At 42.3% G+C, this 23,587-nt stretch overlaps 1 protein-coding gene across 5 annotated transcripts in view; it reads right to left on the bottom strand.

The window, feature by feature from the left end:
* Nucleotides 1–3,097: 3,097 nt before the first annotated feature.
* The window catches only part of NYAP2 (neuronal tyrosine-phosphorylated phosphoinositide-3-kinase adaptor 2), a 181,565-nt gene continuing 161,075 nt past the window's right edge, over nucleotides 3,098–23,587 (bottom strand). For 4 of the 5 annotated variants that reach the window (XM_087740701.1, XM_087740702.1, XM_009465429.2 and 1 more), the window contains one exon: nucleotides 3,098–7,159. In XM_087740701.1, coding sequence (XP_087596827.1) covers nucleotides 6,932–7,159 — 228 coding nt within the window. In that variant the 3' untranslated portion in view covers nucleotides 3,098–6,931. The remainder of the gene's footprint in view (nucleotides 7,160–23,587) is intronic. The other variant, XM_087740700.1, reaches the window with a different exon arrangement.

Raw genomic sequence — 23,587 nt, forward strand, 5'->3', positions numbered from 1 at the left:
ACATCAGCCCGTTCCCTTCTCACAACCTGCTTTCTCCCTCAGCAGCACAGTCAGACATTTTTCTGGCCGATTTGCCCTCCACACCCTCCTCCCAGTGCCCCAGTGCCCGTGTGCCCCAGCTCCTCAGCGGCCACTGTGAGCTCCCAGCAGTTTTGTCACCCTCTTCCCTCTCTCTGTGTCGCTGCCCCCAGACCAGGGGCCAAGGCAGGTTGCAGGAAGGGGGCAGGTCCACACTGGTACCTTGCCGGAGTAGGGCGAAGCTCCTGGTCTCCTCTGCCGGCTTCCTTGGGGGTTGGGGGGGGTAGGCAGAGCTCCTCCTGAGCCATTGCTGTGGGCTGCTCATGGTGCAGGAGATACACAAGACAGAGGTGAAAGCTGAGGGAGAAGGTTTATGAGAAAATTTGTCCTCAGTTTTAATACACATAATTTAATTTCCTCCTGGCCTGTGCTGATGTCCTGCCAGCTGCAGTCAGAGAACCTCTCCCCTAGCACCACTCTTTCTATTCCTCCACCCAAAGTTGGTTTGCGGGCGAGGATGTTTGGGCCTGGGAGAAACGTGGGCATCAGCCCTGGCTTTGTTGCCCACCAACTGCAGCTGTGGTCCAGTCTGCAGCTTCCCAGTACCTCCGTGTTTTATCAACTCTTTTTAGGCACTTCTGAATCCCTCCATGAAACTTGCTGTGTATACACCGAGAACAGCATTGATAAATGCTATCCTCTAAAATAAAATTGATGGTGGTTCCTGCTCTTGCTCTCTTTGTATGTTTTTGTGAGGGTTAGAGAGCGTAGAGCCAGCTGAGAAGAGGGGAGGGAGAGCACAACATTAACAGGAACAAAAGACAACAGAGGAATTCTCACTGTACCTACAAATATATTTCCCGAAGCACATCATGAAAGAAAGGGTTGAGACAGAAAGAGAGAAAGGGACAAAGGAAGATGAAAATATGCCACAGGTGGGGAGAACACTAAAACCATCAACCACTCCAGTGCCAAAAATCTCAATTAAAAGGTGATAGGTGTGTAATTTTGTTTTAAAGGCAAAACCGCACCATAAAAGAGATGTTGGCAGGCTTAGAAAATAAATGCCAAATGTGTTCAGTCTCGCCTTTGAGCAGTGTTTCTTTTCAGTTGTCTTTAGGTTTTGTAAATTTTATTTAGTTTCCTGCGGTTCCCTTGCCAGCTCTGTCAGCACTGGCCGTAGATCTGAGAGATGTTGGCCCATCTCTCCTCTAACGGCTGCTCGACTTCTCCGCTTTGCTCAGGGCAGGTTACTTGTTCCCAAGCAAGACAGGCCCCTGTGTGCTTTAATTGCTTCGCAGCCACTCTGGCACCAGCTAAGGTCACTCTGAGTGACTGCAGCTGAGAAACAGCAGTAACTCCAGCCAGTGTTATTGTGACGGTTTTTAAAATGCAAAAGGAGCAGAGACCCAAGATCGAGCACTGCAGGCACCTTTCCACTTTTAAATAAACTTAGAGCAAATGCGAATGTAAAATTCAGCCATTGCTTTTTATGGTCTTGTCTCCTTTTAATTTAAGCCTCTTCTGTTTAAGAAACAATGGCACATAGAAAGTGTTTCTGCAGTGGCAAAGAAAGTGAATACACATATTTCAAACAGGGAAAAATCTGAATTTGGCCCAAATTTATGCTCCCTGTTGCATTTGGCAATCCTCCCCTTTCGTTCTTTCTCTGGTTCAGGTGCTGCTGTCTCCAGCAGTGGTCAGGCATGGCATGGGGAGTGAGGTGGATGTTGGAAGTCATCCTGGAAAGTCTTTAGAAATGAGCTAGGACACAGGACTTCATGAACTGTCCCACTGAAGAGTACAGACAACAACCTGACTCTTAAACTGACAGAATCTCTTTTCCTCTTTTAGGTCTGCAGAAATCCCTGTAAAACCTTGTTCTGTTCATTTCTAGTCATCCCTATAGGATTTCCCTATGAAACATGGAGCCTGGGAAAAAATGGAGGAGTTTGCTTTGGAGGATGAGTCACCCTGAACATCCATGTCAGGGGGTGGTGAGAGGAAGAGGAGCATAAAGAGGTAGCAAAGCTCTTCAGCCATTATATGGGCCCTGGCAAAGGGGTTGCTGCTGAGGAGAGAGAGGCTGTGCCTCAGGGAAAGCACGTGGCGCCTGGGGCAGGGAAGCACTTGGAAGGCACTTTTTGGATCATCTGCAAGCTGACTCAGAACCAGCTCCTGCAGAAGACAACCAGAAGATTCCCACTGGTTCACTTCTGCATACATATCTATACAAACATGGGTAGTACCTTTTTTGGATATTAAAGGCAGCTTTTTCCATGAAGGGAGAGAAATTTGGTCTCTGTGCTATAGCAAGAACATTACTGTTTCTTATTGGGTTCTTTATTAACGACTTGCTTACTTGTGCTTGGAAACCTTTTTAAATTACAAAATGTCTTCTGAAAAAAATTAGGGGGGAGGTTCACTCAGTCACAGAATCCAGGCTACAAAACTTCAACAAAAACCACAAAATACTGAAAAATTGAGCACTGGAAGATCATTGTCATTTGCAAGGTTATACAGGTCCTTTTCTTCCCCCACAGCCCCTGTCCTGTCCCCTCCTCCCACTGTGGAATTCCTCTATAAAGACTGGGTTTTACATCCCTGTGGGAGTAAAGCTTCTGTCTGGAAACACGGAGGATTATACTGACTTTTAAGCAGATTTTTTTTAGAGCTTTATGGGGAGCGTGATGGGTCCCTCTCCCATTCATGGATACTCTGCAAACAGAGATCTTTGAAGGAGGGTCTTTGAAGTGAGCATCTTCCATCCCAAACTGTGAAAGTTACTTATAGAAAAACTTGTCTGCTCTTCAGAGAAACCTAAGGATTTAGTTGAGGATGGCACTCGTGGCGTTAGATGCAACCAGGCATGACTTGCAAATATTAACCTAGTAAAGCAATTCATTCATTTCTTCCAACAAACGATGCGATTAAAAATGTGCCTAGGGAATGTCATAAATATACATCTATGACTTGACTTTTCTTCCCAGGAATCTCTGGCTAATCCCTAGTGAATAACCCAGCTCTAAGCTGAAACCATCAAATGATAATGAACAGCCAAATATTTTAAACTATTGCTTTTTATTATAATTACACCGGAGCACAAATAAATAAGCACTAAATTATTGTAAAATATTGTCAATGCACTAAAGAAAGCAGAATTGATCTTCAAACAACATCTTATTACTTCAGAAGTATCAAAGTACATTTAATTACATCTTACCTAAAAAAATCAAGTACAAAAATGAAAAGAAAATTAATATGTATTTATACTGTGTATATAGAAACGGCTAATAATATATGATTACAGTTAGCCTCTAGCTACTCCTTACTCCTACACAATCTCAGGCACATACCTGACAATTTCTAACAAAATATGAAAAAAAGCAACATGACATTCAATTTCAAGATATTGGTAAATGTATTACATCGGAATGAACACAGAATGATTTCATTTTATTTAAAAACCCTGTCATTTAAAAACATAGTGCCGTTGTCCACTTAAAAATAAACAACCCAAACCAAAAAAACCCCATACCATTTTATACCATTTGCTTTAATTTGTCAAAAGGAGCAATAAAGTAGACATACATTGGCTAATATACGTAAACACATTTTTAGTGCAAGAATAACAAGACCTGTGACTTTACTGTGCTTTCTTGAAATCACAGTGCACTTTACACAAATTGCTACACTATAATGTTTAACTTCAGGAGTTTAAAGCAAAATAAGTGCATACCAAACAATTTCATATATACAGTCTTCGTAAGTGTGTGTATATATGTGATCTGTATGTATATACAGATTGCATATTTATACAGACTACGGCTTTAATGACCGTGTGTAACTAAGCACTGTCATTCACCCTGTGACACAGAAACCGCTGAGACAATAGGTGATGTAGAAAATGCTTAACAGCGTTTTGATGGCACGCTCTCGGCAGTACGATGCACCTTTTACTCGAGCGATGGGGTGGGCCAGCAGTCACGGGACGGGACGGTGGCGTATGTCTGGCTCTGGCTCTGTCCGTGACTTTGGAAACTTCTCCGCCTGAGCCTCACTTCCCTCCTCTGTAAAATGATTCTCGCAAGCGTGAGGTTTAGTTCACATTTCTAAAGTGCTTTGAAGGTAAGTGCTAAGTTATATTTTACTTTTTCCTGTACTGTTGCACTTTTAAAACAAAAAGCCATTGTTTCCATGGGATACAATGGAGGTCTGGAAGCACATGGGCAGTCACTTAGGAAGGACAACATAAACGGTGTTGAGCAATAAAAGCAAAACAAGAAATGGTTTTAGGGTGGGCTAAGTGTACAAGCGAGTCTGCTTAGGACAAGAATGCTCCGATTCCCTGATCGTTATTCCTATTATGTATCGATATGAAACGGACACAATATGAACAAACACTATTAAACATGTAACTGTTTACATTAACATTTGTCTTCCCCCAGAGGGCCTGGCACTGCAGCGCCCGTGCGTACCCATGGGTCTGGACCGCAAAATCGATGCTTCGGCAGTGGGGTTTTTAAAGTAGTTGCTGCAGGAAGAGACCAGTGCAGAGAGGGAGTACCAAGACTGACTGAATGCCAGCTTTCGTTTTGTCACCAGAGACTTAGTGCAGCTGGGGGAAAGGGCTGAGCTAAGTATTTCACACATGGTTATGAAAAATTCTTCTCTTGCCACATAACAAGGAAGACAAAGCATAAACACTTTCTGAATAATGAACCTGTTATCTCAACAGATTTCTCACGACCAACAAGTCGTCTTCTTTCCAGCAGAGTCTAGAACTTTGCGAGATCTCTGGAGTTTTTCTTCTGCCATTTTCTTTCTTTAAAAAAAAGAGAATAAGCAGAATATACAGTTGGTGTCTTTTGGATGTAACACGTGTTCAAAGATTCCTTCACAGCCTCTGGGTTTTTTCTGTCTTCTGTCATTTTGGCTGTGAGGGGCTCTTTAAATCTGCATTTCAATTGCGTACCCATTCCAGCCACTGTATATTCGTAACACGCACCGATATTTAATGTATGTGGGTATATACGTATGCACACATCTATGAGTATATAGAGAGATACATGCATATATACATATATATGTGTGTACACATATGCATATATACATATACAATAATGCTAATATACATACACACATATAAACACACACTTTATCTCTTACAGAAATCTCAGTTTGGACATCAAAATATACATTAGTTAATTAGTTATAAAATATTTAAAAACTTTATTTCAGAGGCTGAAAAGAAACTACTACTGATAAAGCATTACTCAAACTCAAACTTTAGCAATATAGATTACAAAAACCTTCTAAAATTTGTTATTTTTGGTTTTTTTGATCAGCAATTACAGCTGTGGCAATGCGGTCAATATAATTTCAAAGAAAAGCCAATATAACAAGAAGTTTCAAACAACACACCTTTTCTTCTCGGCGCATATAATATTAAAATGATTGTTTTAAAGAGGGACTTTTGTGCTACCAAACTTCAGACGCATAGATAGAAATTTAAATATACAAAATATATGCCATAGATCTTTTCTCCCCTACTCCACAGCAGTACAAGTTTCCCTCATTCTCAACAGATCCTTTTGGAAGATATTTCACCGCATGGATTTCACCCTCATAATCAGCATAAGCCATCTCTTTCTCCCGTTAAAACCAGGAGGTCATAATTCTTTGGTCATGACATAATATTCTGTTAAAATGGGTGTAATATAATACAGGATTGCAAGCCAATTACAGAAGCAGCCAGGAAGAAGAAACGGCATACCCGGGAGAACGTGTTGCGTGGGCCTCTGCTTCAAAACCGCATGAAATCAAGAGAGATTTCCCTACTGGCTTTCGAGGGGTCTGAATTCCAGCCTTTATAAATAACACAAGGAAATCTGACATGGCGTAAAGTAAGGATGTGTTGCTGGATTGAAAAATAATAAACATGTAAACAGATTTTGTCGCCTTTATTTTCTGGACCAAAGACAAACGCAGACAGGAACCGTGGCTGCAGTGCCACTGCCTTAACCTGCTAAGCGACCGGGTCTCTCCGTCACGGGCTGTACAATGCTTAGTCACAGTGAACCATGGTCTCTGCTAGTCAGCTGAATGTACGAAGGAAGAGTTTCTGTTGCAGGCTTTCCTGCAGAAAATTTAGGGGTTTGGCCAAATAATTTTAGTAACTGATTCATATAAAACCAAGGGCAATTTATCTGATCAACTTTATGGGAAAACTGATGCAGAACAATTCCTATTTTAAATGCAACTTGGGCATCCACATTAAGCGCTTTTATTTGCATTGCTTGCAGTTTTGCTGTTTCCCACCAAAACTCTCTCCTTTGTCCAGCCCTCCCCCCCTAAAGCTAAGGACATCTAACGAGTACGACTCTAGGTAACTTCTACAGCCCTAGCACCGAGTTGTTTTGTACATTGTCCTGTTCAACAAAATGTACAACCGCATGCTTTTGTACAGAGGCCAAATCCAGGCAGGTAGGAGAAATAAAATGGTGGCGGCAGGGTGGGGGGGCGGACGACGACATTAGAATACCACATAGAAAATAGGTAATAAAACAGTATAACAGTAACATTATATAGTAAAATTCTTCATAAATTTTTGAATTTCTATATATATATTTAAACAGTGTATTAGTTTGGGTGTTTTCAATATATTGGTGAAATATTTACATTTTCATATCTTCTGGATCCAAAAAAATCCTGGATAAATATGTCTGCCTTAATCCAGTCGGAAACTTAAATCTCTCTCTTGCTTGACAGGTGAGCACTGTATCGGTGTGGTTTCTCCCTAGGAAGTTCACCACCTGCAGCTAAGTCTTAGGTTAGAGCCTTTGCCTTATGAAGAAAGCAGGCTACCTGTGCACGGTGCAGCACAGTGGAGAGGGCATCCTCCACACGCCTGTCAAATTGCAGTGTCCCAGAAAACAGTTTGTTGTTTGGAATAAGGAGGAGGGCTGTATTTCTTGGTCCCGGTATTCTTTTTCCAGCTCGGCAAAATAGGCATGCTGTCCTGTTTGCAGAGTCCTTTTTCTGATTTCTGTCGAGCTTTTATTTCTTTGCAGAGGCAACGTTTTTTCTCAATCATATCCAGCATTGTATGGTCCCCTTGCAACCACTGCATACACGTCACCTATTGGGGGGCAGGGGGGGGGGGGCAGGGGGAGAAAGAAAAGAAGGAAAAAGAAAAGAAGGAAAAAAGCATACAAATAACTATTTGGTCATAGACTGAATATGTTGTTTCTTTGCAAGGTTAACATTACTCTTATTTGAAACACTCTAATTTGTTTGATGAACAAAAAATCTCTGTGCCAACAACAGAAACAAAGCCAGTCTTTACTTCTAACTACTACTTTAAGAAAAAAAAGGGTAATAAAAGGTTCCCTTTGTAACTTCTCCAGAGCACTGAAAGCTAATAAAGATAAATGTTTTCGGCAAGCTAGCACTGGTTGGATTTGAAATGATGGAATAGATCTTAAAAAAGCACATGGATCTTAACAACGTCCTTAAGATGTGGAAATAAAAAATTCTATACACTGAAACCCATGTTTTATTTTGCTTTCCAAATCCAATCTGTCACATTAAAAGCATGGTGTTAACACTTCTGAGTACCAAGCTAAATATAACTCTGTGTTTAATTTTTTTAAAATGATTTAATGAACTCCATGCAAATTATATGGATTAACCTATCCTATTCTGTGATGACATTTCATTAACTGGAAGGCACCAAGAGTTTAGAAGCTCCATGTTTTCATGCATGTAGAATATCTGAAAACATGATCCTGATCCAAAAAAGGAGGTTAGCATATGTTTAGTTGTAAGTACATGTCAAAGCCCCTCTGAAGCCTGAGAATGTGGCTTCATTGGAGTTCAATGGGGTGCTCATATGAATGAAAATGTGCGTGTCTTCAAAGGCTTTCGATTGGAACCGAAATCGCTAATACTAAACTATCCTGAAAGGGCTCATTGTATTTGGATGACACATTGTACACCTGCAAATCAGAAAACTTCCTCTCAAGACTTACTTTGTAAATCTGAAGTGGTCTCGAGTCTCCCCAAATTTATTTTCCACATTAGTCATAAATTAAGGATTTGTCTGTAAGTAAATGCACTCCATACATTCGCAGGGGCTGTCCAAGTACATCTCTGATCTTGTCATGAGAACGCACATGTACAGTAACATTTTGGCAGTGTTTTATGGTTCATGAAGGAAATGTACGTTTATTATTGAGAGTACTTGAGTACATTTAGTAACGCATATGCCTTTCGTTCACAAATCTTAGAATGCCAAGCGTGGGCATACACCAGGTTCCTAGAACTGGGGACTGGTCTTCTTAGAAACCAGTATGGAAACTTCCATTGATCTCAGTAGTTTTTGTGGTCAGCTTGAAGCGTATTTAGCATTTATTGATAAATAGATAGAGAAAATGTTCAGATTCATAGCAGGAAACAAAGCAAAAGGAATAAACATGAGCAAGCCTACCAGAAAAAGTAATAATAAATGATGTACTCAAACAGAAAAATAAACAGAATACAGAAATGTGTGTATTTTTTTAAATATCTTTGTAAAAAAGAAGTTTTTAAGGGGCGACACAGGATAAAAGAACTTCAGATAGAATTACCTTTCTTTATACTGAAACAAAACCATGCTTACCTTATACATTAGATGATAGTACTTTGAGTAGAACGAGTTTAAACCACAATATGAATCTTGTTCTTGAATATTCTTATGAATTTAGAATCACACAGGTAACCTATCTGCAGTGTGTCCTCCTGAATGGCTGAGCTAGAAGTCTTCAGGAAGCCTGCTGTGCCTGCTCTTCTTAATCGAATACTTATTTTGCATTTCGGGAGTGATCTAACGTTTACTATGGTGCAGGCAGGTACAAGGCATGTCCTCCGCCACAGCCCCGAGACTTTCTCTCTGTGGGTGCCCAGGCCTGGTCCAAACCTCACCGCCTGCACCAGAGACACTCCTCCCCGCCCCCTGGCTCGACTTGACGGGGCTTTGGACGAGGCTGTACCCGAGGCAGATTTCCTGCCGCTCTACTCATCAGGGACGCGTCCGTACTTACGCAGCAGTGTCTTCACTTTGGCTGGGTCCTCCTATGTGGGGCAGGACAGGGACACAGCCTGCACACAATTCACTACACAAAACAGTCACAACACACAGCTGCACACCGGCTTCTGGGCTGGATTTGGCAATGGTGCTTGAGCGCGGGTTTCTTCTTCTAGGCATCGGGAAATACCTCCTCTTTTATAACCCATCATGTAAGTAAACAGAGCATGTGCCAATACCAAATCGTTAAGGCACGCCGTGTGCTTCAGTCACCACGCATCGCAAGCACCATCCGCAGCAGGTACAACAGCCACCGCGAGGGTGTTACATCCACGTCGCACCCGCTCTCACCACTGGACTACACACGGTGCCGTTGCCCACACAGCGTCTTCTGGTAGCTAATCTCCTTCATGGGACCCAACGGGACTGAAGCAAGATTTTGACATGCTAAGCTAGAAAATACCAGTTGCAACTTCCCAAAGATAGAACTGGTGTTGCAGAATGTATCAGTTACACAGACACTCTGCCACCCCCTGCAAAACAGCCCCCAAAATAAACCCGAGTGTAGGCAGCTCCAAAATCCTTTTTTATACCAGCCACCATATTGTGTTGCAGTTAGCGAATCATTTATTATGAAGAATTTGAGATTTTCCACTTTCCCAGACAGAGATTTTCAAGACTACTTGTGATTTTTTTTTAATGTTATTTTTATTTGATGGCTAAGTCCTTCACACCAGCATCATCTTAGATGTACCGTCCACATGGTACGTTCCTCTCCTGTAACTGCATTCAGGTGACGGTATGTGCAGCGTGAACGTGCAGAACTGGTATGTGCAAAGTCATTTGCTAAAATAGACTAAGTGAACACATATGATGTTGAAAGGCTTGAGGAAAAAACCTTAAAAGTGAGAACAAATGTTAAAGGGTTTTATTTGATAGCTTTGCCCAGTTCTAGAGTTAATGTGCAACAAAATAAAAATGTACTGAACAAGGGTGCATGCCTCTTGAAGCTGCAAGACAGACCTAAGAGGAAATCACCAGTTTGCAGATCAATGAACTACAGATATGACAATAACCATGCTACTAATACAAAATCCCAAAGAGCGTTAATGAAATTTTCACTGTGTCCTAGACAAATTACAGGTGCTAAGGCTCACAAGCCAGCACTCAACCCAGCTGTTTAATCACAGCAGTAACCCCCGATGACTCCAGTAGGGCTACTGAGGTGTTTAAAGCTAATGTGTTTAACACTGCAGACTTAGGCCTAATCCTTCCTGTGATTGAACTGATGGCACTCACGCTTAGTTCCAGTACTATTTTTTTTCATATCCTCCCTCCCTTCTGGCTTCAGCCTGCTCCTCTGGTCATGCACCAGGTTGTTAATACTCCTCCTATATCATAACAAGGGATTTGTTCAGTCTGAGAGGCACAAAAAATAATGTTACAACTTAATTTATGGAAAAAAGTAGAGCACTCATAACATTACACAGCTATGCAGCTCTCCCGTTCCTGAAAGATCCCATAGCGCCTGAGGAACGGTACACATACTGCAGCATGTCAGAGCTTGGCTGCAGATGTGGATGTAGGCAGACAGGCACAAAACACATCAGCACTGGAGGTAACAGCCAACAAGACACAGCACAGGAGAAGCAAAGTTGGTTTTGACCAAAGAGTCTTGGCCCAAAGCCTGTTCTGACTGAAAAGGGAAGAAAGAGCCAGCAGCTAATGTTAGGATTGTAAGGAGGGATCTCCTGGAGACCCCAGGATGTGTATCAGGTACTATGTCACATCATCTCCTCTGAATTATGAAATTTGCTGATTGTACATCAATTTTTGTTTTGATGGAATTTTTACTCACTAAATTATCCAGGGTCTAAGACACAATGTTTTTTCAAAATCAGACAGAGCCAGAGAGTGAAGGAAAACACCAGCCAAAGGCCCAGAATTGTGGACATTCACCTAGGAGGTGTTGGAGGTAGGCTCAAATCCTTGTTCCTAAGCAGGCCGTAAAAGCTGTGTGACAACCTGGTGTGTAGGAACCCTACAGGAACGGTGGTCGGATAAATTATCTCACCTGAAAGTGACTGAGCACAAGTGTAAATGAGGATGTCTCATGAGGTCCTGGTAAACACACTGACCCTTTGATTATTCGTTATTCTCTGTTGTTGTTCTTGGGTTTTTTTCAGAAATCTTCCTTAAAGCAAATGCTTGCTCCAAACTTGAACATCAACAACAAAAAGTAAGAAACTTCTTCCACTATACAAAACTGAATTCTTCTATACAGTTTTAATCACCAGCTTTCTTGAAGGCCTTATGTTGCCACCTTATTTTACCCTCTGCCCTTATTTTTCTGGTATTTTTATTCCCAAAACATTGGAAGTGAATTTTATTAAGATCTGTTACATACACTCAGGTTCAATGTTGGCAGTGCCACGGAGCAAGAAGTAATATAAAACCATCTTTCAACTAAGAAAAACCAACAACTTTACACATCCTCAGAACAATGCAAAATGTTTTATCTAAGAAAACCTTTCTAAGTAAAAAAAGATCACTTCTGGTGAGTGTTTTAATGATTTATGAAGATCTGAGAAACAAACTGGACAAACTAGTTCCCTTCTCTGCAAAGCGCAATGGGTATATTTTTGTGTGTAGGTGCCTCCGTTAGCAGTGGGTCTGTCTTCATTTCTTCTTACCTCACAGGACTGAAATTTTGAATTATTCCAGAAAGATAAGTAGCAGTCCCGATGGTTTACAAGTATATGTATTGCTTAAATTAGATTGCCCTGAGCTAGGTCACAGACCTGTCTTGGAGCAGAGGTTTGACAGGCAGAACATCCACAGTTCAATCGCTTTTAGAGAACAGGACCTGGAGCCAAAGGTCAGGACAGGCCGTAGCTCTCTGCCACATCAGAATGTACTGAGAAAAGCTCATAATCCCAGGGAAAACTCAAAACAGGCTTTGGGGAACAGACAATGACTCACGCTGCCAGGAACTCCCTGGTGTCACAGCAGACTATTTCTGTTTTCCATTGCCTTGGCGCGAGCCCTGCCCCGGCCCCGGGCACCCCTGCTGCTGCCTGCAGAACGATGCCGGCGCCACTCCAGCCCGCGCTGTGTCGTGGCAGCCTGCACCAGCAGATTCACAAAAGTGCTCAAAATATGGGTGTTCAAAGCAAGACAAAGAAATGTAAATGAACATAGTTCTTTCCCTGTTCTTAACTAAGCAGGATAGTTTGGTTTGGCAAAGAGAATAACAGTTACAGATGGAAAAAGATAGAAGAAAATATTCTCCAACAATACAATTAAGCAGCTACTGGCAGATACAACTTTGCACACCTGCTAGCTGTGGTCACCAGGTGCAGCAAACATCTTGTATCTTTTGGCTGGTGACTATTCACAATACGAGATTTGACTTTCTGGCCCTTCAGGAACTGGACGGTCACCATAAGGAGCACCAGGCGAAGTGCATCAGTGCAGTGCACAAGCCGGTCGGTGTAAGTTACCAAACACATGTATGCTACTGAAAAAAATATGGCAATACCTGTAAGTTATACACAAACCAAATGCTCCCATGGAGCATAGCCTTTCCAAATGAAAAACATGAGAGGTGTGAAAAGAAAAATCTGGGAGCAGGACTGAAAATATAGAGTGAAAAATCCTCAGCACCAGGCCTGGGACTCTCTTTCTTAGGTGTGATAAATTTTACTTGCTCATGTGTGACAGACAAATAGCTACATAAATAATAGACAGACAATGCTCTCCCTTGGTAAAAAGATGTATGTGCTACGTAAGTCCCACTGATATCCTCTTGTCTCAACCCGAGCGCCATGTAACTTTAATCACGAGCCCCGTGCACCGGGCAGCCCGGCGCCCTGCGCTCCTGCCTGCGCCAGGATGAAAGAAGAGCAAGTGCCGGGAGCGATTCTGCTCCTCCAAAGTCAGGCCACAGGGTGAAATGTAGGTAGGATAAAGTCATGCTAATTCCCAGCGCTGAGAGGTGTTTCAGGAAACCTATCATTGAAAGGTGCACTGTAATTTTTCACACGAGTGCCTGTGAAAATATGTGCTGCTAAAAATGCCATGGGGGAGAAGAAATATTTCAAATATTATAGGCAGCTCTATTACTAGTCACAAAGTTAGAAAATGCTTCCAATTTGCATTCATTTTTGAGGAAGCTTTTCTAACATTTGAATTGACCACCCGATATTTCATGCTCTGGATATTTCTATGACTGTTTTTTTTTTTTTTTTTTGATGCTGTATGAACTTTTAATGACCTAAGAAAAATATTTTCCACTATAGTTTATGTGAGGGCTTTAGACAACACCATATCCCATTCAGCTGTTTCTCCTCATGACAGCTTGGCTGGTAAGCTCTTGGTTTGCCTATTTTTAATGCTGCTGGTTTGAGGTGAAATCGGAAGCTCCGAGCAATAAGAGAGCCCCATGATACAGTGGTGCTTCCATAATTTTTTCCTAGTACGACAGGTTTCCACTTACTGTGCAGAGGTTGCAGAGGTTACGGGGCTGAGGAAGATGCTGTTCTCTTCTGGCCCTTGTGAGTGCCTCCCTCTCCTGCTGGGTGGGCGGAGGGGCCGAGTCTTCATGGACAGGAAGGGTGGGGAAAACCACATCGCACCTATGTGATCATGGATGTCATGTCCAAATACCCTTTTCTTTGTGACAACTGCATATCACATCAAATGAAAGCCCAACAGCTGATGTGAGGCTATAACAAAGTGATCTTAAACCAACACGGAATATAATGAAATAAAAAATATCAGCAACATTTGGAGGAGACTATTAGAAATGTCTCCTGGATCTGTAAACAAAGCAATCTCTAGCAGTGCAATCTGTGTGCAGTGCTACGCATCATTCAGCAGAGCCAAGCATGCTGGCTTGTTTTGGCAGGCTACAGTAAGCGAAGAAGAAAGGCTTTCTGACAGCCACTTACCATCCTCTGGGAGGAAAAGGTACTCCCTCCCTCTCGCCTGTTCTCAGACAGGAGTTTCCGAACTCTCTTTCCCACTGAAACTCTTGACGGCACTTTCTCTGGTGCAGATGGGTCCCAGCCATCTGGCCGGGTAAGATATTTCCACTCGGGAGTTTGTGAAATCCCACTCCTAGAAGGCAGTCATGTGCCACCGGTGCAAGTGGTGGAGGGCTATGTTAAGCAGCAACAGTTACTTCAGGATCTGCTATCTGATACTCTCAGCTTGACGTGGAGGTCCTCTTAGCACATGTTCGCACAAGGGGAGTTGTCCAAGGCAGGAGTTCAGCCAGAATCAGGTTTCAGAAAATCTGAGCAGCGAGATCCTCACCCATTTGAAGCCAACAGGAATGTACTGGCTGACTTCATGGGTCCAAGAATTTGACTACAGTTTGTTCAAACAAACAGTCAAAAAACCCTCCACTGATTTAAAAAGCCTTCCGAAGAGCACTTGGAAAATTATGCTGGACAAGATTTCTTTTGCTAACCGTTAGCTATAACCATTGCACTGCGGCTGAATGTTGTTACTTCCAATGGCTGCAAAAGTCGGTAAGTGAGGGTAGAACTACAGGCTAAATCTGCAGTCATTTCTTTCTCTCTGACAGAGGTACTCTGGAATAATATTGACATGAAAGACAGCGTAATTTGGCCCAGGACAGTTAGGCGTTCATATAGCTCTGTACTGCTAACCTGTTCTCCTGTTACTGTTAAATTCAAAACAACAATGGATTATTAATGCAAAGGTGATTAAAAGTAACAGTATGTTGAGGAACACGCAGGATGTGCAAGGTGAGCTGTGAAAGCAGACACTCTCCATGCAATTCGCAGTGCATGGTAACGCTCCCCGGGGACACTGGATAACGTAACTGCAAATTCTGCTCTACAAGTGTCTGAGGTGTTTTCTGGAAGGTGTTCTACGATGCCAGCAACCACATGAGAATGAGCCCGTGCATTCCCGTACTCGCATCCCAAGCACAAGCACACGCAAGGTGCTAAGCACTACACAAACTACCCTCTCCGGCCTTTCACAAATTCTTCTTTTTAAGGGACACAAGTAACATCTCTGTTTTCCCTCTAAGCACTTGGGAAAGAATTCCCCCAGCACACTAGTCTTAATTTGGACAAAATAGTTGGGTGGGAAGGAGCACTTTGTAATTTTACCCTGTATGTTCAACATTAAAAGAATTCACTGACACCTGCTATTTCAACTTATGAAACTGTATATGCATCACACTTTAGGGCTATTGTAACATTTGAATTGCTGTGTTTAATGTTTTGATTTACATTATTCTAAATTTCTAAACTTCTGGAAATATGTCTTCTTACAAATGATACTGCTACAGAAAAAAATGAAAACTAGAGTCCCTGTGAAAACTGTTCTACCACTTAATGTAATTATACGATGCGGTACCGTAAGAAAACTCTGGGCACCCTTTTCCAAACACAGGACTCCCTAAAAGACTTATTTCATTGTCTTGTACTCTACGGCCTGACTAATCCACCACTTAAAAACAACTGACAAGAATGTCTGGAACTCCAGGAATTCCCAAAGACTCAAGATTATGAGCAATTAATACTTATCCTAAAATTAAATTAGCAAATGGTTAGTAAACCTTCAGCACCTCTGATTCCAGACCTTCAGTTTCACGATTCATTGCTTCCAATTACTAAATGTCACAGTTACTTTATACAGAACCAGCCCTGCACATACTCCTATGCCTCGAGTTTTCCAGTAACCCTCAGATTATTGCTGAGGCTATCAATAAAGCAAACTTGAAATGATAAATTCACTGTCCTGCTTTCCATTTTTATACTGGCAATCAGTCTAGCTATAGATCTTCCTGACCTTGCATTATTATCTTACTTGGAAACATGTGTTCTTCTCATCTAAGCTTTTTTTTTTTAACACCAAACAACTGTCTGAAATGTACTGCTTGATCTACTGTAAATGCTAGTAAGTTTAAAATAAGAGCCTGTAAAGGAACTTGTATTAGGGATATTGTGTAAAGTTGCCTCATGCATCTCATTTATGCAGTGGATCATCACAAAGTGCATTCCTATTGAGATCACTCATGAAAAATCTAAGCTTAATCTATGCCTTTGCTAAGCAATAAATGCAGAACTCAAGCAACCCACCATGATACATCCTGTCGTTCACTGTAAAATAGAAAGGAATTCAATATTGTATTATTCAATATTGTATTAGGTCAACAAAATTCAATACTGTATTAGGTCAATCACAGGAGGGACAAAGGACAGAATACTTTGCTAGAGTTCAGTGACACAGAGATCTTCTGCTAACTGCATTTTGCAGTACAGCACCTGCAGGGTAACGCTCTGATGTCCTAGATTTCCTCGAGAGGTTGCTAACCCTGTCTCCCCACCTCTTCCTCTTGCTGGGGGTTGCTGCTCCATTGCATGTGTGCCTTAACTGCTCATGAACCAGTGTATTGGGTTTGTGTGGCAAGGTTTTGGTATCGAGGGGACTACAGGGGTGGCTTCTGCGAGAAGCTGCTAGAAGCTTCCCCTATGTCCGATAGAGCCAATGCCAGCTGGCCCCAAGATGGACCCGCTGCTGGCCAAGGCCGAGCCCATCAGCGACGGTGGTAGCGCCTCTGGGATAACATAGTTAAGAAGGGGGGAAAAAGCTGCGCAATGGAAACTGCAGCTGGAGAGAGGAGTGAGAATATGTGAGAGGAACATCCCTGCAAGGTCAGTGAAGAAGGAGGGGAGGAGGTGCTCCAGGCACAGGAGCAGAGATTCCCCTGCAGCCCATGGTGAAGACCACAGTGAGGCAGGCTGTGCCCCTGCAGCCCATGGAGGTTAGCGGTGGAGCAGGTCTCCACCTGCAGCCTGTGGAGGACCCCACGCCAGAGCAGGTGGATGCCCGAAGGAGGCTGTGACCCCGTGGGAAGCCCGCTCTGGAGCAGGCTCCTGGCAGGACCTGTAGGACCTGTAGAGAGAGGAGCCCACGCTGGAGCAGGTTTGCTGGCAGGGCTTGTGACCCTGTGGGGGACCCATGCTGGAGCAGTCTGTTCCTGAAGGACTGCACCCTGTGGAAGGGGCCCATGCTGGAATAGTTCGTGAAGAACTGCAGCCCGTAGGAAGAACCCACGTTGGAGCAGTTCATGGAGGACTGTCTCCCGTGGAAGGGACCCACGCTGGAGCAGGGGAAGAGTGTGAGGAGTCCTCCCCTGAGGAGGAAGGAGCGGCAGAGACAGCGTGTGATGACCTGACCACAACCCCCGTTCCCTGTCCCCCTGCACTGCCACAGGGGAGGAGGTAGAGAAAATCGGGAGTGAAGTTGAGCCTGGGAAGAAGGGAGGGGCGGGGGGAAGGTGTTTTAAGATTTAGTTTTTATTTTCTCATTACCTTACTCTGATTTGATTGGTAATAAATTAAACTAATTTCCCCAAGTCAAGTCTGTTTTGCCCGTGATGGTAACTGGTGAATGATCTCTCCCTGCCCTCATCTCGACCCCTGAGCCTTTTGTTATATTCTCTCCCCTGTCCAGCTGAGGAGGGGAGTGATAGAGCGGCTTTGGTGGGCACCTGGCGTCCAGCAGGGGTCAACCCACCACAACCAGCAGGACAGTTTGAGGCAGCGACCTCAGTGACCACTACAGTGGGCCCTGCCTATGACCGAGTAACCACGTCCACAATACAACACACCTGAAATTAGTGTTTCTTCCTCTAAATCATGGTAGTTTTGAAAAACTGCCTGATTCTAAATCTCATACTGAGATGAACAGCCCATCCCCCTTTGCCTTACGAGGTGGCATGGAGCGGTGAGAGCTGCTGGTGGGCAAGATCCTTTCCTCCTCTGGATCCAATCCCTGCGGACTGCAAAAGCTCTCGTGTACAAGGGAGCTGAAGGCAGCAGGGTGCATGCTCTAGATATTGCTTCTGGTCACCCACCAGAGGCCAAGAAGGACCCAGAAATTTAATATGGAAGAATGAAAATGAGTGGAAACAAGACCAAGACCTTGGAAGAAGTAAGAACTACAAGAAAGCAGACACTGAGGCCAATCCTAAAGTTACAAAAACGTGACATGTGGGGACACTACAAATTCCATTAGTTTCCCCATTTTATTGGACTTCGTTTTTTCCAAGCTAAAAACACGTACATGAGCTTCAGCACTCTTCCTATTGAAGTCAGTACTAGAACTCAAGATTTAACTAACCTTTATCGCTGTGACAGCTGAAGAACCTCACCACACTAGTTTGCCAGAAAAGCCCCTAAGTCTATATTTCTCTAGCATTTTCAAGAAAATGGTCACAAGAATAATTATAAAATAAAAAAAAATATAAAATTATCGAAATAATATCTGGAGGGAGAATGCCTCAGCACTGAAAGGACTGGTGCCTTCAATTCCTCTTGTTTTGTGTTAGGTGATCTAAATACACAAATACCTGTTACAGACTGTAAAGTTGCTTTACAGATGAGAAATTTTGAAATACACTCTTACATTTCTCCTCTTTTGATGGTGAAATTGAGTCAATGATCATTTTCTTAGATTAAATACCATTTCTCAAGTGTTGTACTGATTGTATGGGGGGAGAAAGTTCAGGAAAGCATGACTGAAAACAACACTGAATGTACAGAGATGATCATATTCTTGTAGGTGCTCACATCTTCCTTTTTAAAGACGCATAAAAACATGATTAAAAACCAGAGATCTCCATTTATGATTAACTTCTAACTCCAATTTCAAATGCAGTTAATGAACGGTTACTAGAGTTATAAACTGTGCTGAGAGTTTCTAAAGAATCCAAAATGTAAGAGCCTGCCTTAGCATGAAATACCACATCTGCTCTACCCTCACAGCAACATCATGCCATTTCATTTATATAAGGAATTGCTAAACAATATAGTACCCAAATCCAATATAGACCTGATTTCCTGACACGCAGCATAGCTGAGATACTGGCAAGAAACTAAGACTGGCATCCGCATGCTTTAGAAAATGGGATTCACTGGGTGCAGCGGTTCCCTGTACCTTGTTTCTGGTTTTCTGTCGAAAAGGCAGTCTCCAAACGGATGGCACCGGCCGATACAGCGTGTGACACTGATTCAGCATTAACTCGTTGAGAAGACTGCAACGCACTAAACCACAAGCACTGCTCTGCTGAACCAGGGCTTTGCTCGCAGGCTGCCACGCATGGAGTGACCAGGCAAACTCGACTTAGCCTACGACAGCAGCACGGGTTGAAATCAAGTTCAGATCTTCAGAGCAGGGAGGAAATTTAAATACCCATCTTAAAAGGAATGGCTAATTCACAATGCATGGCAAACAAAACATTCACCTTCATGTTAACCTATACATACATATCACCTGTAACATAAGCAAACAAATTGTCAACCAGCAAAAACGTGCTGTTTTTCTCTGATTATGTTTGTGTTTTAAAGTTTGGTGCAGAAATCAAGCAAGAGCTATGATCTGACCAATAGTTATTTTTAAAATACATATTGCTATTGTCTTTTCTCATTTTTATTGGCAATTATACAGCCGTGACTATAAACCCCAGATAGTAAATGTGCTTTTCCTGACCGTAAAAAAAGAGATGGGCCAACCGAACCCAGGAGTCCACTGATGGCCACTGACTTGCAAAGGCTTAAGATCAGGCCGCTGGCCCATAAACACCGAGCTCCATTAGTGGAATGTGTCCTTTCCCTATCCTATTTTTTGTTAAGAAAAAGCATTCCTTGGACATTCCAGTTATAGCTTATGAGTGAAATGGGAATTTGCTGTTGACGTGAGTGAGGTCAGAATTTAACCCTGCAACTTTAAATTAAAAAATGAAAAGGATTTTCGATTATGCAATTTTAGTTGGAGTGAAGGCTCTTCCTAGCAGTGGCTCTGTCATCCTTCAAGTTCCTCAGTACTTCCAGCATAAAGATCTGTCTTCTGAGATTTTTCTGAGTAGCTGCTGCCACTCTGCTGCAGTAACTTACTACGCGCTGAGACTAGTCCGGCTGCACAAGCTAATACAATGATAAAATTAACTGTAGAGGAAGAAAATTTATCACTCCTAGGTCTCATAGAGAAACACACATGATTATCACTGAAGCTCCAATTCAATGAATAACTTAAACACATGCTCAACTGGAACATATGCATCAGTCGTCCCCTTGATTTACAGGGATATTTTGCTACCTAAGATAAGCCAGTGCTTTGCTGCCTCAAGGCCAGATAACTGAGCCTACATACAGTTGTGTGGTGATTAAGAATAATTTTACAAAGGACTAACAAATGATTGTTAGCTGTTTTAATAAATGCCTAATCAATTGGCAATTATATGTTACTGTGGACAGCGTAAGTGGTTTGACAAATAGGGTCCGTAAGGTTCCCATAAAATGGACTCATAAAGTATGGTATTTTCATCCATTCCTAAGGCTCACCTGCACTGGAGAAACTTTTCTTTCGAGCCAGAGGCCCTTCTGTATCCAGTATTTATATGTGTGAGACATTACAGACATGGGTCACCCCCTAGATTTATTGCAAGTCCCTCATGTGACCAGAGTTGGGGTTTGCAGCACGACAGTCCAGCTGGTTAAGGGCGTTTCTAAACCTAGGAGCATTTCACCAGCCTAAGATACAGAGAACCAAAACTATACAGTCTGGGCTGTTACCAAACATTTTTCAGGCACAGAAAAGTGTCATGAGAAACACAAATATCTTTGCAATTTTGGATTTGTTCAAAAATTTTTTCTGAAGAACTGGAAACCTTAAAATTAGTAAAAATAATAATCTTTTAAAGTTCTCATTTAAAATACATGACATTTTTATTTTCATTGTTTAACAAGACAAAATGAGAATAAAAGTAGGTTATCAAAAGTGGGTGCTGGCATTCATACTTTTTTAGAATTGGCATACACATAATGTATATGAATAGCCACACATTTCTAGTGAAAGACTATGAACAAACACACATACATATACAGAGATATATAAACATACTATACATACATACATGAGTGAATATACATATTTATGTGCATACAGTATACAGACAAGATACTATACAGGTACAGTAAGTGCAATATACTGTATAAGGCTATACAAACACCAAAAGATTCTGGTGAAATGGTGACAACCATGAGAACAAAGCTTGGATGGTTTGTGACTTAACGCAGATGGTGGGGACGACCTTGCTGTTCCGTGTTGTGTTTTATGCATCAGGCACACACAGTTTGAACAGAAACATGGTACAATACATTCGGTTCATATACAAAAAAGGTAAGACAAGTGGGAGTGCATGGAGGTAACTGAAATGCATATGAGCAGACAAATAAGGTTGTTCTACCTAGAATACAGAATGCTTGGTTCATTTACAGAGAATGCCTATATATAAACCCATGCTTTCATGAATTCATGCCATTTTTATTTCTATTTTTTCCTTTAAGAATATTACAAAATTCTTGCCCTGAGTTAAACATAAATACACACAGAAAAGGGGGGGAGGGAAAATTGCATGCTTCTGGGTTTTTTTTTTAATATTTTTTTAACCAAGGCACAATGTCTTCAATAGTGGTTGCAAGACCATTTGAAATAAACTTAGCAATTGCTATTGTTCTGGTACTGCATCCTTCTTAATGTGACTAAACTAATTGTTTGCACACAAAAGCCTCAGAACAAGTTTTGAAGTGAATTTACAAGTTTTAGAAGAGAATAAGTAAATTTATGAGAAATGCCTTAAAGAGAGATTCCCTGAAGAGGAAGGAATGCTACCAAATTAAATTCCTTTATAGGCAACTTACTGATTTTTGGACTGAAATTATTTGACATAAATTACATTACATATTTGTTTAGTACTACTGTAAGTTGTTACCTATTTTTAGTAGAACCATGTACAATGCTGTAAGAGCAGCTAAAAATGAGATGAAGAACTTCCAAATAATTTTTAGTTTCTTGTTGTAGGCGGGACAGGACAGCGATCTCGCTGATGCAGTGTTTTATAAGCTGCAAGAGTTACTGCTCAGGAACACTTGTTCACTGACAGTGTAAGACTTCCAAGGCGTGTATCTCCCCATCTCATCGACCTGCATAAGTCTTTTACTGGAAATACTCTAGTTATTAGTTTCTATGCATGTCATATTAAATTCTACATACCCGTGTACAAGTCTGACTCTCAAAAGAAAGGTCTGGGTGCAAAGGCCATGCTTGGCTGTTGCCCCCATGTCCGAGCCCTCAGGCTCCAGAGGCACACAGTTCTCACCAGCTTCTCACCAATTTCCAGGGGATCTGGAGGGTACCTCACCTTCCAGGGAACAACCACCTACATTGTGCTGCATCAGCTACGGCATCTGTCCCCATAAATTTCTCTGTTGAGCTAAGACCATTTTTCAAAGTACTGAAACACACCGTCCCAACTCCATCAAAAATAGGCACAACATAACAACCCCCCGAAACCACAGACCACGCAGATGAGATCTTCTCATGCCTGTTCCATGCCTTTTAAAGAAATTGTAACTCCCAATCTAAGAAACGACTAAGTAAAGACAGTAAAACAAACTGTTGAGCGGGAAGTGAAAACCCTCATAAATGCTGTATTTCATTCTTTGTCAGAATATTGTTGTGTTTGAAAAGTTTCAACAACTTCTGTGAGGGAACAAGCCTTTTTCTGTACTCTGCTGGCAAGCTTACAAAGCCCGTGCAAGAACAAGAAGAGATCAGAGTAAGGGAATGGACTATTCTTCCTCCCACTCTCTTCCATCGCAGCTGAAACAGCGGCAGCAAAGCCAGCACTCGAGGGTGAGGAAAGGTATGAAGACAGACTCTAGGTCTGGTGCTCAGAGATTGGTCGCTCTGTTCCCATCTCTGATACCCTCTTTCTGTGGCATTACTTCTCCTACAGCTGACCTGCTTTCACCCGTCACTGCTTCTCCCCGACATGTCTTTTATGTGTCTAAAACCCATGCTATTGAGCGGTATGGAGAAAGAGAGCCACCAAAGCCATGCTGGGGCCTTGGGACCTACCACAACAGCAGCGCGTGCTCAGATCCACCTCTGCCTAGCTTCCCCCGCGCCGTGAATCAGAGGCCACTTCGGTGGTGCGAGGGCCACCGAGCATGCACTCTCTCATGCTCTTAAATCAGAGTCCTGGCAAAGGAGGACCCAGCAATGCAGTGACCTGCTTCTGCTGTATGGTCAGCCCAGCTGAATGCTGAAGAAAAGATGTTGGGGCAGCAACAGCAGGGCTGTCTGCCAACAGAAGCTGGCTTTGACACATTTGCTTCTCGTGCCAATCAGTAAGGTGTGCCTTGGAGGTGAAGGATGATGGATGTGGCAATTCCATCCACTTCAAGGTTTGCTTTTTCTTTTTGTTCTTTCTTTTTAAATAAGCATTCTCTATTCACAGTTTGTATATTTAGAAACAATTTGCACTGCTCTGGACCCATGCACTGATTATGTAAGACCAGATTCAAGCCGAAACTCAACACAATGCAATGTGGAGCCTTCCCTAAAGCATTAACATTCTTGTTGTTGCTCTCACCCAAAATGTTGACTGCA

Source organism: Nipponia nippon, unplaced genomic scaffold (genome assembly GCF_047370975.1).
Source record: "Nipponia nippon isolate SJK-2023a ecotype South Korea unplaced genomic scaffold, ASM4737097v1 scaffold_7, whole genome shotgun sequence".
NCBI lineage: Eukaryota > Metazoa > Chordata > Aves > Pelecaniformes > Threskiornithidae > Nipponia > Nipponia nippon.